Source organism: Trachemys scripta, chromosome 2 (assembly GCF_013100865.1).
Source record: "Trachemys scripta elegans isolate TJP31775 chromosome 2, CAS_Tse_1.0, whole genome shotgun sequence".
Lineage (NCBI taxonomy): Eukaryota > Metazoa > Chordata > Testudines > Emydidae > Trachemys > Trachemys scripta.
In genome coordinates this window covers 58,823,943-58,839,588 of record NC_048299.1, presented here as the reverse complement: position 1 = coordinate 58,839,588, position 15,646 = coordinate 58,823,943, and the positions used below count along the sequence as shown (strand labels likewise).

The 15,646-nt window shown below is 42.3% G+C and overlaps 1 protein-coding gene across 1 annotated transcript; it reads right to left on the bottom strand.

Annotated features, from left to right (window-relative positions):
• Positions 1 to 280: 280 nt before the first annotated feature.
• NPY (neuropeptide Y) lies at positions 281 to 15,139 on the bottom strand. Its single transcript, XM_034760645.1, has 4 exons — positions 14,959 to 15,139; positions 14,005 to 14,192; positions 5,953 to 6,033; positions 281 to 1,733 (listed from the first exon to the last, which is right to left on the bottom strand). The coding sequence occupies exons 2-4, from the start codon at positions 14,190 to 14,192 to the stop codon at positions 1,709 to 1,711; spliced, it is 294 nt and encodes a 97-aa protein (XP_034616536.1). The 5' UTR covers positions 14,959 to 15,139; the 3' UTR covers positions 281 to 1,708.
• Between the last annotated feature and the right edge of the window lie 507 nt (positions 15,140 to 15,646).

The window sequence follows — 15,646 nt, the reverse complement described above, 5'->3', positions numbered from 1 at the left end:
TTTTTCCATTCGGGCATATATATTGAAGATAATGCTAGGCAACTCTAATTTAACAATCATGGGATCTACTAACATCCTCGATACCATCAAATCATAGTCCCCCAAGATAACTAATGTATTTATTATACACAGTGCCAGAAATCAGTGGTAAATACAATATATATCTCATTAAATTCAATTTTTGTAAAGAATGCACCAGAATAGACCAACTATATAGTCTAAATCAATAAAGTGACAATGTAGGTGTTGAAACAGTTTGCCTATTAAAATACCATCTGCGTGTTTTCTTTAAATTAATATGTTTTTAATGTTTCACTGAAGTAGGCGTGACATACAGTAACTGGCAAATGTCGAGGAACTGCAAAATGTAACAACACATCCAGTGTGTATCTGTAACGAGCAGATTAAAAACCCACTTAAATTGTATAGATGTATTTGTGTTTTAGCCATATAACAATATTTGGAAAACAGATATGAAATGTTTATACATCAAACTTCCAAGCAGATTTTTCTCTGACTTACAATTCTGGCTGTGTTCTTTCACAAGATCCCTATGCACTCATCTCTGATGTATAAATAAGGGGTAGCATGCTAAAATATCAGGGACCAAGGACCAGAATCTGTGCCACTCTATATAAGAGGCCAAATATAATACAAACAGCTACTAACAATATTCCACACTGAATCTCTGACAATGATAGAACCATATATCGAATGAGAGTAGAAAACGCTGTTATAACATTAAGTAGTTTTGAATGAAAACATTAAGGTTATTTTCAACTCAACAAGCATCAGTAGCTCTCCCACCAGGGAATGGGAATTTTACACATGGAACATTTGGAGAATAAACACCAAAGAAAATACCATTGTACCTGATCTAGGTACTCTCTGCTCATGGAAAGGGTGACTAGGACAGAAATTAAGAAAAAAATTTGTGTTGGATTCAGTTATTCAAAACTTTGTGTCACAAAGGAAATATCAACCATTCACTAGGTAGCTTTTCATGGAATCAACTATTAACTCTCAAACACTCCCAAATTCATATTGCAATATTACCTAGGAATTATATTGTTTCCTGTCACTTTGTATATTGCCAAAATGAAGAGATTCCATTTTTTAAATTTGAACTCTTAATCAGTCCTGACAGTTTAGCAGAATTAAACCTCTTTGTATTTTGAAAATGCTATTAATTTTAATATATGGGTTAATGTAAATAATAAACAATTGTTCTGTATAACGATTATGAAAAAACACTTTCCAGATCGTTTTATTTTTCTAAATTATGTAGGCTATATTGGATGTTATGAAACATAAATAAATTTGTATAAATCAAAACAGAAAAATTGAATTAAAGGCCCAGGTAAGTGTTGTAATTATTTCACCTTTCACAATTATTATTTTAATATTTGTGAAATGATCACTGTACATGCTACTTTAGACTGCAGGGAGGTTATAATTCAGTTTTAATAGTTTAAAACAAATCTTTACTATGCCAATAATAGTGTTGTCTTTCATTTAGTATGTTACATTGTGGAATGCACAAATAAATTATTTAAATAAATGTATATACAAGTATGATGAAGGAAAAATGCTACAGAATTTAGTACGATGGTTGCATGCACTGAGGAGTGATAAACTGTGATTGGTCTTATAGCAATAAGTATGGATTGAAAACTAGGAAAAGTTTGACGATGTGCTGAAATTTCCATCACCACATAGAAGGGTCTTCAAACCTGTAACACACATTAAACATGTTATGAAATTTTCTCTGAAAGATTAGTGATAGAACCAAATAGATTTTAAGATAATTGATGATCTTTTAACAGGCAAAAGTAATAAAAGTTCTCACTTTAATACCACTAGTAGAGTATGGGATAAATTTCCAATGTGAGTATGAAGACTGAATTGCTCCACTTCCATGAAAATGAATAGAAGTCAGGTGGCTAAATACCCACACATTGTTATGTAATGGGCCCCTAAACGTTGCTGCATCAGTGCTGTGTTTTTACAGTACTAAGAAATGTTTTTTCTGCAATGGATGCTAGTAGCTAACACTTAGTGCATTTTTGCTAAAAAATTATGGCACATAGAGATATAAACATGCCTGTTAGCACATTTGTATCTCTGACTAAGCAGTACAACAAAACAACACATTTTTCAAAGAGAGGACTTATTGGATTTAGCAAAATTCTATAATGCTGTTCTCCCAGAATTTAGTTTTTTCTAGAACTCAGTCTGAAGGTAGCAGCAGTGATCGTTAAAATCTTACAGTGCATTATTGCTTAATATTTTAAATAAATGATGTTTAAAATATTTGCTAAAGCAAATGCCGTGGGCCCAAAGTATTTCTGCATCCTGGTATTGTACTACATGTATACAGAAAGCGAGACAAAAAGAGGGAGAACATAACTGAGACAAAAGACAATACACATACAATATAAGGATTTCCTAATAACTACATGGGATCCACAAGATCAAAACCATGCACCGTTGCCATAAGAAAGTCATTTATATTAAACTCAATGTTTCCCTTAGTTTCCCAGCACATTTATTTTTGATCTATTTTCTCTAAGAATCTAGTAAAGATGTTCCACTAAGGGAGAAACTTTCTTTAGATGTCCAAACGTATAGTGTTAATTCAAGACATTTATGGAGTTTCTCTTTATTAGCTGGTAAGAATGCATATCAGAGGAGAGTCAGCCAATCTGAATACTATTCAGGTTTTTCTTCATACTTCATTAATTTGGGGTACAATGTCTAAGTTCACAGAAATGACAGAGCCAAGAAATGTGACCTTCTGGTGATGATACAGCAATGGGAAACTAGATCTATTCTCTAGCTGCCCATGCATGCGTCTATTTCTTAAATAAATATATACATAATTACTTTATTTTAAGTTTTGAACTAATTTTAAACTGCTTTTATTTGTTATTAATCTTGGACTAAAATCTCTTCCTTATAATTTCTTCCATTTCACATGCACACTCTTTTATTTATTTACTTTTGTTCATAAGCTTTAAGTTATTAATGACTATTATCAGGGCCAGCTCCAGGTTTTTTGCCACCCCAAGCAAAAAAAAAAAAAAAAAAAGCCGGAGGGAGTGCCACCCCTTGAAAAGGGCCACCCAAGCACATGCTTGGAACACTGGTGCCTAGAGCCGGCCCTGATTATTATTATAAATAAAGCATTGTAGCATTTTTGGAGGGGGGGAAGAATTATGTATAAAGAATTACATGGAGGAATTATATAAATTTAAACACTACATGTGTGCTGCCCCAAACTGATGACACTGATAGCATTCCTTGAAGAATTAGCGTTCTGCCTTGTCTTTATAAAGCATAGAGAACCTCCATAACGTATTTCACTACAGTTTACATTAATGTTTACATCAAATCAGCGAGATAAATTTTATCATGGCAGGTGGACTTAACGTCATAACCATAATGCTGTATTTTAACTTTGTAGTACAATTTCCTATACTTGGGCCCAATCTTGTAAGTCCACTGAACAGACAACTTCCATAGGCATCAATGAGAATTCTGGACACAAAGGGTTTGCAGGATTATGCCCTTCAGTCCCAATGCTGCAATGATTTACATGTGTGTTTAGTTTTAGGCACGAGAGTACTCCCATTGGGCTCATGCATATTGACTTATGAAGCACAACAACTGGCTTGGGCATTATGACGTAGCTACTGTGAAAATAGTTTACTTTTGCAGTAAACATATTATCACCAACCTTTTAAACATAACAGTCAAGGCTTAAACTCTGCTTACCCACTCTTAACTACAATTAAGATTAAAAATACTATTTTACATCTCCATTAAAAAAATAGACTCAATCCAGATGAGGCGGCAAGTAGAATTTTGCAAGACTGTGTTAATCTTTATTATAGTATTTTAATCAGATATGCCATTACCTTAAATGGATATATACTTACAGGCTGAAATTCACCCATGTGCAAAGGGCTAACACCAGACCTATGCATCTTTAAGGTTCTGCTTTTTCCGCACAACATCAAGTTTAAATGGAATTTCAGTGATGCATAGATCTTATACTGGCCTTCTGTATTGATAGTCATACCTCAGCAATTAAAATTATACTGAGATAGTCAATAATACCTTTAATAAAATCAGCCACCCTGGACAATGTTGTTTTATATGGTGTTGTTGTAAAATCAGACATCCAGATCATGGGCTTTCAGATGTAGATATTCTTGTGTGTGCCAACCAAAATTTACCAACTTGTGACCTTTTCACTTTGTAAAATATTAGGCACAAAATTCATGCAAAATGTAATATTTTAAAGAAAGCATTGTACATAATCTGTGTTTAGATTAATATAGTCACAGATTTTCCCACCTAAAGCTATTTTAAAAGAACCCAGGATTTCAGAGAGAAAAATAAAACTAAGGAAATTAACAGTTAATGGAGAAACATGCCTCATGTTTCAGTATGTGGGTGGATCACTGTGACGTTCTGTACCTCGTGGGAACACCCTACACCCCCATGTTCATCCTTATAATATGATTGTGTGGTATCTAATGCAAAGTTTGTCATGTCGGATGTCTTTGGAAGGCTCATGATGTACTGAGCATTGTTGTTATGGTAATATTATAGTAATAATTGTTATAGGAATATTATAGGTTGTAATTTCATGTATATAGTTATGAGGCTGAAAATGTATCCTCAGGGCTTAAAGCAAACCCAGGCAAAAACTCCACAAGAGCAGAGGGGCAGTTCACACCTCATCAGGGCATGTATGGGACAAACCCAGCCCAGCCTCACAGGAACAAAGGATACTGGCCTAGGCAACAACAAAGGATCTGTTGGACTCTCGAGTGAGTCACCCCCTCTTCCTTTGGTCAGTTTGGGACTGAGATGAGGTAATGCTCACCTGACTCTGAAGGGGGGGGCAAAGCCAAGAGGGAAGAAAGAACATGATAAAAGGGAGACACGTTTGCCATGCTCTTCCTCTCTCTTCCACCTCCATCTACAGACATCACCATCAAGTGGCTGAAGCGCTGATCAAAGGGGAAAGCCTGGCTGAAGGGCAACCAGCCAGCCTGTGGTGAGAAGCATCTAAGTTTGTAAGGGCATTGAAAGTGTTAAGATCAGATTAGAATGCGTTTTGCTTTTATTTCATTTGACCAAATCCGACTTGTTATGCTTTGACTTATAATCACTTAAAATCTATCTTTCATAGTTAATAAATTTGTTTGTTTATTCTAACTGAAGCAGTGCATTTGGTTTGAAGTGTGTCAGAGACTCCCCTTGGGATAACAAGTCTGGTACATATCAATTTCTTTGTTAAATTGACGAACTCATATAAGCTTGCAGTGTCCAGCAGGCATAACTGGACACTGCAAGATGGAGGTTCTAGGGTGGCATCTGAGACCGGAGATATTGGCTAGTGTATTTCGGTTGCAAGTAGCTGGGAGCAGTTTACATGCCAGAGGCTGTGCGTGAACCACACAGGAGTGGGGGTTCTAACAGCGGAGCAGGACAAGGCTGGCTCCCAGAGTCAAGGATTGGAGTGACCTAGCAGATCACTGGTCTGGATAACACCAGAGGGGAACATCACAATCATCATCAGGAGTCAGGGTGGTATTCTGTGCAGCATTTCACAATAAAGGATGTGCATTATGGGGATTCTTCCCTTCCTTTAAACATCAGGTATCAGCAACTGACAAAAGTAAGATACAGTACTTGACTTGGGCCAATGGTCGGATCTGGTATCATAGTCCCTATGTTCCTAGGATATTTGTGTTGTTCTAATAATGGATAAATAATTGTATTTGTTTATATATATATACATATATATAAACTGACATCCAAATACAGTGTTCTAATTTCTGATGCTTACGTATTTTCTGCCTATGAAAATCATTTACTGAAATAGCTACATTTAAAATAGAAATAAGAGCTATTACAAAGCATTTTTGTACTTACCTAGATCTAGGAATATTCTCTGTGCTTTCTCTCAACAAAAGATCCGAGATCAGTGTCTCTGGGCTTGATCTCTTTCCATATCTATTAAATGAAAAAAAAAGTACCTATTTTTTCATACCTCCAACTTTAAAATTGAGACTAACTTTGGAATGTTCATACAAACCTTTATTGTAAAATTTTGTAGGGCAGAAGTAAAGGCAACTCTCCAGCAGGTGTTTAGTTGAACCCAGTTTGCTCATATGAGAATGTGTCACTCTAGTGTCACATTGGTTACAAATATGTTAATAATTAGAACATATCAAGACCCCTCATATAAAAATATTTTCCATAATCACCTGTTATAATGTACACGATAGAAACCGGACATTTCTAACATTTCTTTATTTGGTAGGTATTAGCAGATATCCTACATTCACACTTTTTGTGCGGAAGGATGTACAAGTGAGGGAGGGAGAGAGAAGTTGAAATATGACAGCAGATCTGAGGGTTATGATCCTTTTCTACAAATGCAATTAAGGTTTTTTTGTTCAATTCCAGCACAGTTTTGGATAGTGCTGTATCTTCCATCTGAAATTCATTGAGTGAGAAATCTACAAAAACTACCTGCACTATATAGTGAATACAAAAAAAGACTCATACTGCATCAAGTTACCATACATATAGACCAAGATTTTCAAAACTGACTAGTAACATGAGATGCGATGCCTTAAAGGGGCCAGATTTTCAAAATGTGTGGAGTATAGACCTGTGGAAAATCAAGCACCTTAAAGTTGTCTCAAGTGGGGGACCCAAAACTTGAGCTACCCAAACTCACTAGTCACTTTTAAAAATCTTGCCATTGTAGATATTGAATTGCAAATCAGAGCATTTTAAGTAAGCTCCTATGACAATTGTTGTCGTGTGTGATCTTTGTTCCTAGTAAACCTGACAACTGTGTTTTTATTCCTGCATTTAAAAAAAAAATCCTGAAAACAGTAGAATCCATTGGGGCATTTACTTGAAAAAACTATCCCAATTCCCATTTCTTGTAAAGGAATGTGCCCTTTTTCTTCTTTCTGAAAACAGTATAATCAATAATGAGCAGTCAGCTTGACATGTAATCCATTACTGCCTGGGATCACTAGGTTACAATAGTAATGGTAACCACAAGAGAGCACTTCCTTCACTGTAAAGAAATAAAGATCATGGTTTATTACTTGTATGGATATATAGTAGAACCTCAGAGTTCGGGAATGGAGGTTGTTCATAACTCTGAAATGTTCGTAACTCTGAACAAAACATGGTTGTTCTTTCAAAAGTTTACAACTGAACATTGACTTAATACAGCTTCGCAGAAGAAAAATGCTGCTTTCCCTTTAATTTTTTGGAAGTTTATGTTTAACAGCACTGTACTGTATTTGCTGCTTTTGGGGGGGGAGAGGAGGTCTCTGCTGCTGCTTTATTGTGTACTTCTGGTTCCAAATGAGTTGTGTGGTTGACTGGTCAATTCGTAACTCTGTGTTTGTAACACTGAGGTTCTACTGTATGGGTAAAATGACAGTAAAATTACATTGGAAAATAATTACTAAATGCGTGGGATGAAATCCTGGCCCCATTGAAGTCAATGGTCCTCAAGATGTCCCTACAGTGGGTTCAGCTAGACTGCAGAAGAACAAACTTCCAACAAAAAACTCTTAGCTTTTCTTGCTATAATTTGTGTGGTGATTTTCATATGTTTACCATGATATATGACTGTGGAAAAAAGGCTGACTTGTTATCATTATATCTTAATGACTGGATTTTTTTCCATGGTCTTGGTCAATTTAGTATGTTGTCCATGCTTTAGAGAGACATAGTATCAGTTTCAAGTTTTGGAAGCAAATTTCTGTTATATAAACTGATTGAAAATGAATATCTGAAAAGAACCAGCCGCACACAGTGAAATGCTATTATAGTAATTCAATCAAGCGTGATGTTGAATCAAATGTCTTATGCTCCATCACCACAAAGGAACTGGTTTCTAATTACCTACTCCAATTAATATGGATGTGACCGGGGTGTCCCCTAAGGAGAAATCTAATTTCCCTGATTAAAATATTTGTTTTTAAGAAATTGATTAAACAAATTAAAAACTGGATCCAGTGGCCCATACCTCGGCAAAATTCCCAGTGACTTCAATGAGAATTATGTCTGAAAAAGGACTGAGTAGGGTCCCTTGCAAGAGAGGAGACATGGCTCAGATACATGAAGAGGATTCTTATTTTGAGATACTCAACACACACTGTCCCTGAAGCTCCCTGGCTCCCCGATTGAGGACAACACCTTGTGCTGCATTGTGTTGCCATACAGGGTGTGTCTGTGTCTGTGTCCTGAATAGGGTTATGCCATCATGGAATGGAGTGCTGACTGAAGGATCAGCCCAGGTGGCAAAGGACTAAAAAGGAAAGCAAATTCTTCTAATGTTAAATGTTTGAGGCTTGGGTGGGCCCCTTAGTTTTGCAGTCTCTATCACTTAGGGTAGCCCTTATGTTCACAATAGAACAATGACAAGAGAACTGAACTGAAAGCCAGGGCTGAACACAAAAGAGAATTAGTTGCCATTGGAGGAAATCCTTCTTAAAGTCTTTACACCAGAGTAGATAGTACTTTCTCCATATCTATCTTGCACAATTCAGAGACTTTCCAATGACAGTATCCCAACCTAATGTTTGCTGCATGGAAGATGTTTGAACAGCCACTTCTATCAAATAGTATTAACATTTTAAAGATCAAGGACCAACTTTGCAAAAGTGGCCAGTAGTGTTTGGTGCCCAATCTGAAGCCTGGTCTACTCCTAAAATTTAGGTCAATCTAGCTACCTAGCACAGAGCTATGAAAAAAATCATGCCCTATGCAACATAGTTAGGTCAACCTAACCCCCACTGTAGATGCAGCTAGGTCAATGGAAACATTCTTCCATCAAGCTACCGCCTCTCGAGAGGGTGAATTCACTACAGCAACAGAAAAATCCCTTCCATCGCTGTAGTGTCCACAGTAATGTTACAGTGGTGTAGCCGCAGTGCTGCAGCTGTGCTGCTGCAGTGCTTGTAGTGCAGACATACCCTTAGGCTACATCTACACTACAGTGGGGGGTCGATTTAAGATACGCAAATTCAGCTACGCGAATAGCGTAGCTGAATTCGACGTATCGCAGCCGATTTACCCCGCTGTAGGGACGGCGGCAAAATTGACCTCTGCGGCTTCCCATCGACGGCGCTTACTCCCACCTGCGCTGGTGGAGTAAGAGCGTCGATTCGGGGATCAATTGTCGCGTCCCAATGGGACGCGATAAATCGATCCCCGAGAGGTCGATTTCTACCCGCCGATTCAGGTGGGTAGTGTAGACCCAGCCTTAGACATCAAAGCCTGTTTTCCAGAGGTGCAGATAATCCACAACTCCAGTTGAAGTCAAGGGGAGCACTCAGCACTTGTGACAATCAGGCCGTTGTTGTCTCACATTGCGCACCCAAAGCGCCACTTTTGAAAATTTGGGCCTGGGAATTCAAATCCTATAAGGTGTTCAGCACCTCTAGTAAGGGTTGAGGGTGCTTACCAGCAAATTGTAGGAGGTGCTCAGAACCTTGCAAAGTCCTCAATATCAAAAGAATCTGCATGTAACAAAGGCTCTTTTTCACATTACAGATCTGATATAGATGTGAAATGGGAAAAAAAATCTAGTGTTTTCTGAAACCCAAGTCATCAGAGCTGATTCAGACACATCCAGGGCCACCTGCAGAGCCCCTGGATTAGAGCCCCTTCCTATAGGAATTCCACCTTCTTGTGGGCTTATAATTAAAACGATATGTTGTATGTTTCTTTATAACAGAATGGCAATGCATGCAAAGGACAAGCTGGGGAAGGCAAGTGGTGACAGTGACAAGCCGTGGGGGAAGTGAAGAAGAGAGGGAAGGTTCAGGGATCAGAAGCTGCAGGCAACAAAGTGGCAGGGCAGTGCCAGTTGCGGGAAGGAAGCCATTGTACAGGGGTAGCAGATGGTTCGAGGAAGGATAGGGTTCTGAATCAAGCAGCAGGACAGGGTTGAGGCCCAGAGGAAGTTCCCAAGGGCACCACTGGGGTGAGAGGGTACAGCTGAGAAGGGCCCTGTCTGGGAATGGGGAATAGCCTCCTGGAGGTGGGGTAGAGGAAGTATAGTAAAACATGCCTTCGTGACCACCTCTGACAAGAGACCACCTGTCATGAGTGACTACTTGCAGAGGCCACGGAACGTTTTCGCCCTATAATTTAACTGTGAAGAGTGACCACATTTTCTTACTCCCATCCATAAAAACAAACTTGTAAGAGGAAACTGATCTTCCTTACTTCTATGCTGCTGCTGGCAGCGGCACTGCCTTCAGAGCCGGGTGCCTCGCCAACAGCCACCGCTCTCCCGTGTGCAAACCTTTGAAGAGAAGCCACTTCTTACAACCAATCACTTTTGCTAGCTCCCATAAATGGTCACTCTTGGTGGCAGGTTTTACTGTAGTTGTGGGTAACAGTAGCCCATGGGAAAGAGACAGTAAGCGGTCTTGGTTAAAGCAGCAGCAGTTGCCAGGAGGGATGGGGCAGAAAAATGCCATCAGTAGCTACAGAAGCATCAGACGACAAAGCAGGCAGTGGAAACCTAAAAAGAAAGGGCACTTACCTCTGCCTCTTTCCCCTCAAACATACCCTTTCCTATATGTTTCACCAATTGTGTGGTGAGCTGGAAGCTCATGGCTGGGCCTAGGGGGCTCCATATCCCCAGGGTAAAGTGAGAGGCTCAGGACTTGTCTACGCTTGAAATGCTACAGCAGCATCACTGCAGGAGTACTGCTGTAGCACTTCAGTGTAGACACGATCTATGCTGAAAGAAGGGGTTCTCTCATTGGTGCAGGTAATCCACCCCCCTGAGAGGTGGTAGCTTGGTCGACAGAAGAATTTTTCCATCGACCTAGTGCTGTCTATACCAGGGGTTAGGTCGGCTTAACTGCACAGCCCATGGGTGTGGACTGAGCGACGTAGCTGGGTTATCCTAACTTTTTAGTACAGACCAGGCCCTGGGATCTTGCTCACCATCAGTGAGAGCTGGGTCCAGAAATTGTAAACCCAGGTTTACAATGCAGAGTGGATGTTCAAGCATGGGCTTGAAAACGCTGAGTACACCAGCCCAGGTCCCACAGACAGAAGCTTAGTTTGCAGCTTAGCTATGCCCTCTCATCACGGGTCTCCCTGCAATCACAGGTTCCATCAGGAGTGCTGGAACAATTTGTATAGTGGGAGTGCTGAAAGCCATTGAACCAAATTGTAAACCCTGTCTTTAATGGAACCCACTTCAAGCCAGGGGGTGCGGCAGCACACCCAGCACCCCTAGTTCCAGCACCTGTGGGTTCCATAACCCGTCAGAACCAGTCCTGAAAACCAACATCCAGTACTAAATAAAATGAAATAAAGTTCCCACTGGGGAACTTTGACTTTAGGTATGCTGTTCATCACAAGAAAGGGAAAACTGTAAAAGTATAAGGGGTGGAGAGAGAGAAATTTATTGACACTTCTGCTAGAACATATTGAATATTACTCAAGATCCTAGATCAGAGCTGAAAGACGTTTATGCCACAAAATTTTCTATCATTGCTGAAATAGGAAATGTGCAAGAGTTAAATTAAAACCAATTGCAAGCCTGTTGCTGTGGATTGTTTCAGTGCAGTTAATGCACTGAACAAGAGAAATGGTGCATCATGTTTTTTAATTAAGTCCTATTTGGGTCTCCATTCCTCTGATTACAGTGTGGTCCATTCTGGAAAGTGACATTGTGAAACTGGCATTGTAGGGTTCTACATTTATTGTCTCTCAACTCTCTAATTGACTCTCCAACTCAAATTTACTCCATTTAAAAGTAAAATGATTGTTCCCCCTACTTGCTACCTGGAATATAAAAATCAAACTTGATTCTCTTTTGCTTCATGCCTTATCATCAATAAAGACTTTGGTTAATCATTCTATTTATAATGTGCACACTAGAATGGAATCTAGCTCATTCTCCCCCGCTATACTGACTTTGCAGAACTAAGAGGGGTAAGGGGGGAGTAAAATCTTATTTTTGTCACTAAAGGAAGCAGATATGAATATGATATATATGCAAGCCGTGGATCTGTTAAGTAAGGTGATGTCATTTTTACACAGTCACTTTTCAGACTAGATCCACACTTGAAATACTGTTTAATGCAGTGGTTCTCAACCAGGGGTACCATGTACCTCTGGGGGTATGCAGAGGTCTTCCAGGGGGTACATTAACTCATCTACATATTTGCCTAGTTTTACAACAGGCTACATAATAACCCTAGCAAAGTTGATACAAACTAAAATTTCATTTAGACTATGGCTTGTTTATACTGCTCTATATACTCTACGCTGAAATGTAAGTACAATATTTATATTCCAGTTGATCTATTTTATAATTATATGGTAAAAATGAGAAAGTAAGCAATTTCAGTAATAGTGTGCTGCGACATGTTTGTATTTTTATGTTTGATTTTGTAAGCAAGTAGTTTTTAAATGAGGTAAAACTTGGGGGTAGTCAAGACAAATCAGACTCCTGAAAAGGGTACAATACTCTGGAAAGGTTGAGAGCCACTGGTCTAATGAATAAATCAACTGATATAAGAAATTGTATTTGGGAAATGGGATATGAGAGAAGAGGTGGGAAACCAATGTAGTGATTCAAGTGTGTGAAGAAAGGGGAAGATGATATGGGCAGTGCCTTGGGGAGAAGAAGAGAAAATGTTGGCATCTGCATTTTATGTGAACTAGAGGGAGGAAAGCAAAAACACAGCAAAAAGGAGGTTCCAATACCCTAGATGGGAAATTATCAGAGCATCAGCTTTTGTGGGTGACGCATGGTTCAAAGGAAGCTTTCTCTTCTATTAGCCAACTGAACTAAATTGGACTGATGCCCCCAAATAAAGGGATTTGACATTGTAATTTTACCTTTCATTTCAATCGGAGGTTTCACCACACACATCTGCAGTAACATGAGCAAGTCGGGGCCATTCCTAGATAACCATTAAGGGCAGGCTTGCCTGCCACACAATGCGCTCTTTAATTATTTGTTAAGTGACTGGTGTTCTAAGCAGCTGTCAAAACAAAAGATTTCTGAATTACTACAATTCTTCAGCAACAATAAGAACTGTCACTCGCTCCAGATAAACACCATATGAGACACAGTGGCAGCAATGGAAGTGTGAAATTGTTCTGCTTTTTTTTCCTGGTCTGTCTCACACTCTCATGTTCCAAGTTTATGTTTCATTTCCCTCTTTGCTTCTGCCAGTAGTCTCTCCATAAAATAAACTTCCTATTACTTTTATGTTCCTAGCCAGGAAAGCTCTTTGTGTTAAAACTGACAAGACTGGATGAGACTAGCCTCTAGAGCCCATATTGGTACCATTCCACCAATCCTTTATTACATGTTATTCATGTTGGAGGTCACATTTACCTCCACCTTACACAAAACCCATGTGCGGAATCCAGACAGGAACCGCCCCATCATGAAGCGGTGGCTGTGGTTGCTACAGAAATGGAATTCACCCTTATCACACTTTTTTCTCCATTACATTTTTGGGCACCTCATTTTGTGAATTCACAAGTGCTCAGAGCTCTGAATGGGGCATTTTAGCTTCCCTGCAGTTGTGCCCCCCTCACCACTTCGCCTCTCATATTGCTGTTTCCATACCCCACACTGGACCATGCTCAGCCTCTGGTGCCTGATCTCAGCCTTGACCAGACTGTCCTTCACGTCTGCCCACCTGGCTGGTGTAGCAGGACCCATGAGCTAGAGATCCTACTGGAGTTAGACCCCACTCCGGGCAGTGCTCACTAGTGGCTGCTGTGCAGAGGGAAAGAGCCCCTCATACAGAGCAGAGCCTGGGCGAGATCAGAACTTATTTCCCCGGGTTGTTTTCTGAGAAACGGGGTGGGGATGAGCCTGCTGAACACACAGGCTCACCCCACACTCAGGACAGCCGGTCTGTGCTCGCCCGCGCTGGGGTGCCCAGTACCTACCTCTGCCTCGTGATGAGGTTGATGTAGTGCCTCAGTGCCGAGTAGTATCTGGCCATGTCCTCCGCAGGCGCGTCCTCGCCGGGGTTGTCAGGTTTGGATGGATACGCCTCCGCCAGCGTCCCCAGGCAGATCAGCAAGGACAGGGCGAAAGTCAGCACGGACAGCCACAACCGCATGGTCCCCTGCATCTGCACCACACCCGGGCGGCGGAGGCGGGAGAAAGGAGCGTGCAAGGGCGGGCGTCAGCCCAGAGAGCAGCAGCCCCTTCCCGGGACAAAGCGCCCCGCGGCGGGACTTTGTCAGTTCCAGCCGGACACGACTTGCAGAGGCGCCCCCCCCCCCCCCCCCCCCCCGGGCTCCCCAGCCTTTCTGGCGGGAATCGGATAAAAGTCACCGCGCGCGCTGAGCTTGTGCAAGGAAGTTGCTCTTGTTGTCACTGGGGGGGGGGGGGGGGCTGGTTACAGCAGCAGCCCCAGGGCGGGGAGAGCCGCGTGACACAGGACACGCTGCGGGAACACAGCGGGTTGTCTAGGAGGATGCTAGGCAGAGACCCGGAGCCTCCAATGAAATGTGACCCACGCACCGGAAAACTTGATTTCCTTTTAAAAAAGCATGTGGGGGGAGGGGGGCTGATGGTTTCTTACCCCTCGAGCTGGACCCAGCCCGGGCAGGAGGCGGCACCCAAGCCGGGGCTCTCCCGCAAACGGGCAGAGGCTTCGCACCTTCTCCGAAAAGCGGAAGAAACGAATGTTTCTGACCCCGAGCCCGGGTGGGCGAGGAGCCGCCGGAGACCCCCGCCGCGGGGCCGGCGCTAACGAGGGGCGCGGAGCCGCCCCGCACCCCCTCCCGGCAGCGAAGGCGGAGGCGATCTGAGCCGGGGTCCCCTGCCCGCTTTGCACGCGGCGGGCTGGCAGCGTCCCATCCCCGGCACCAGCGCAACCCGCGGGTACTCACGGCAGGCTCTGTAGATGGGGCTTTTCCCGCGCTCAGGTCGGCGTCGCTCTCTTGCCAGTGGCTCGACTCTCCGGTCTGTGGCTCGGCGCCTCGCCGAGGTGTTTTATGGCTTTCCCAGCAGGCAGGAGGGGCCTCGGGCGGTCACGCTTGACGCTTCGGTGACTCCAATCCCCTCGCCGCCTGCGCCCTGCCCCGGGATTGGCACCACAGGCTGCTGCTGCCTCTTGACACTGACATCCCCGGCACGGGGGGAGGGGGAGCGGGGTGCCTGCTGACGCCTCCGATTGCTGGGTCCCAAGCCAGCCCTCCCCCCTCCACACCCACCTGCACCGCCGGGCACCTCTCTCGCGCAGAAGCAGGGTGAAGCTGGGGCTACCTGGCTCCGGTTGGAGCCGCCCCGTTTTCCTCTCCAAACTCCCACCCTGTAGCTGCTCCTACTGCACCAGAACAAAAAAGCCCTGGCCTCTGGCACAAACGTGTCCCAACGACTCAGGTGCAAAACCGCTGTCTTGCTGGGTCGACTCACTTTGGGCAGCCACCTCCCAGTTTCCAAAGCCTAAATGAGGTGTAGCTGCTCCCATAAACACTGCTCATGCTGGAGCAATAGTAGTTCAGGTGCCCTGGATCTTACACCTGAATCCTGCCAGATACAGCCCTTGTTTTGCACAAATCCTCTAATTGTACAGCA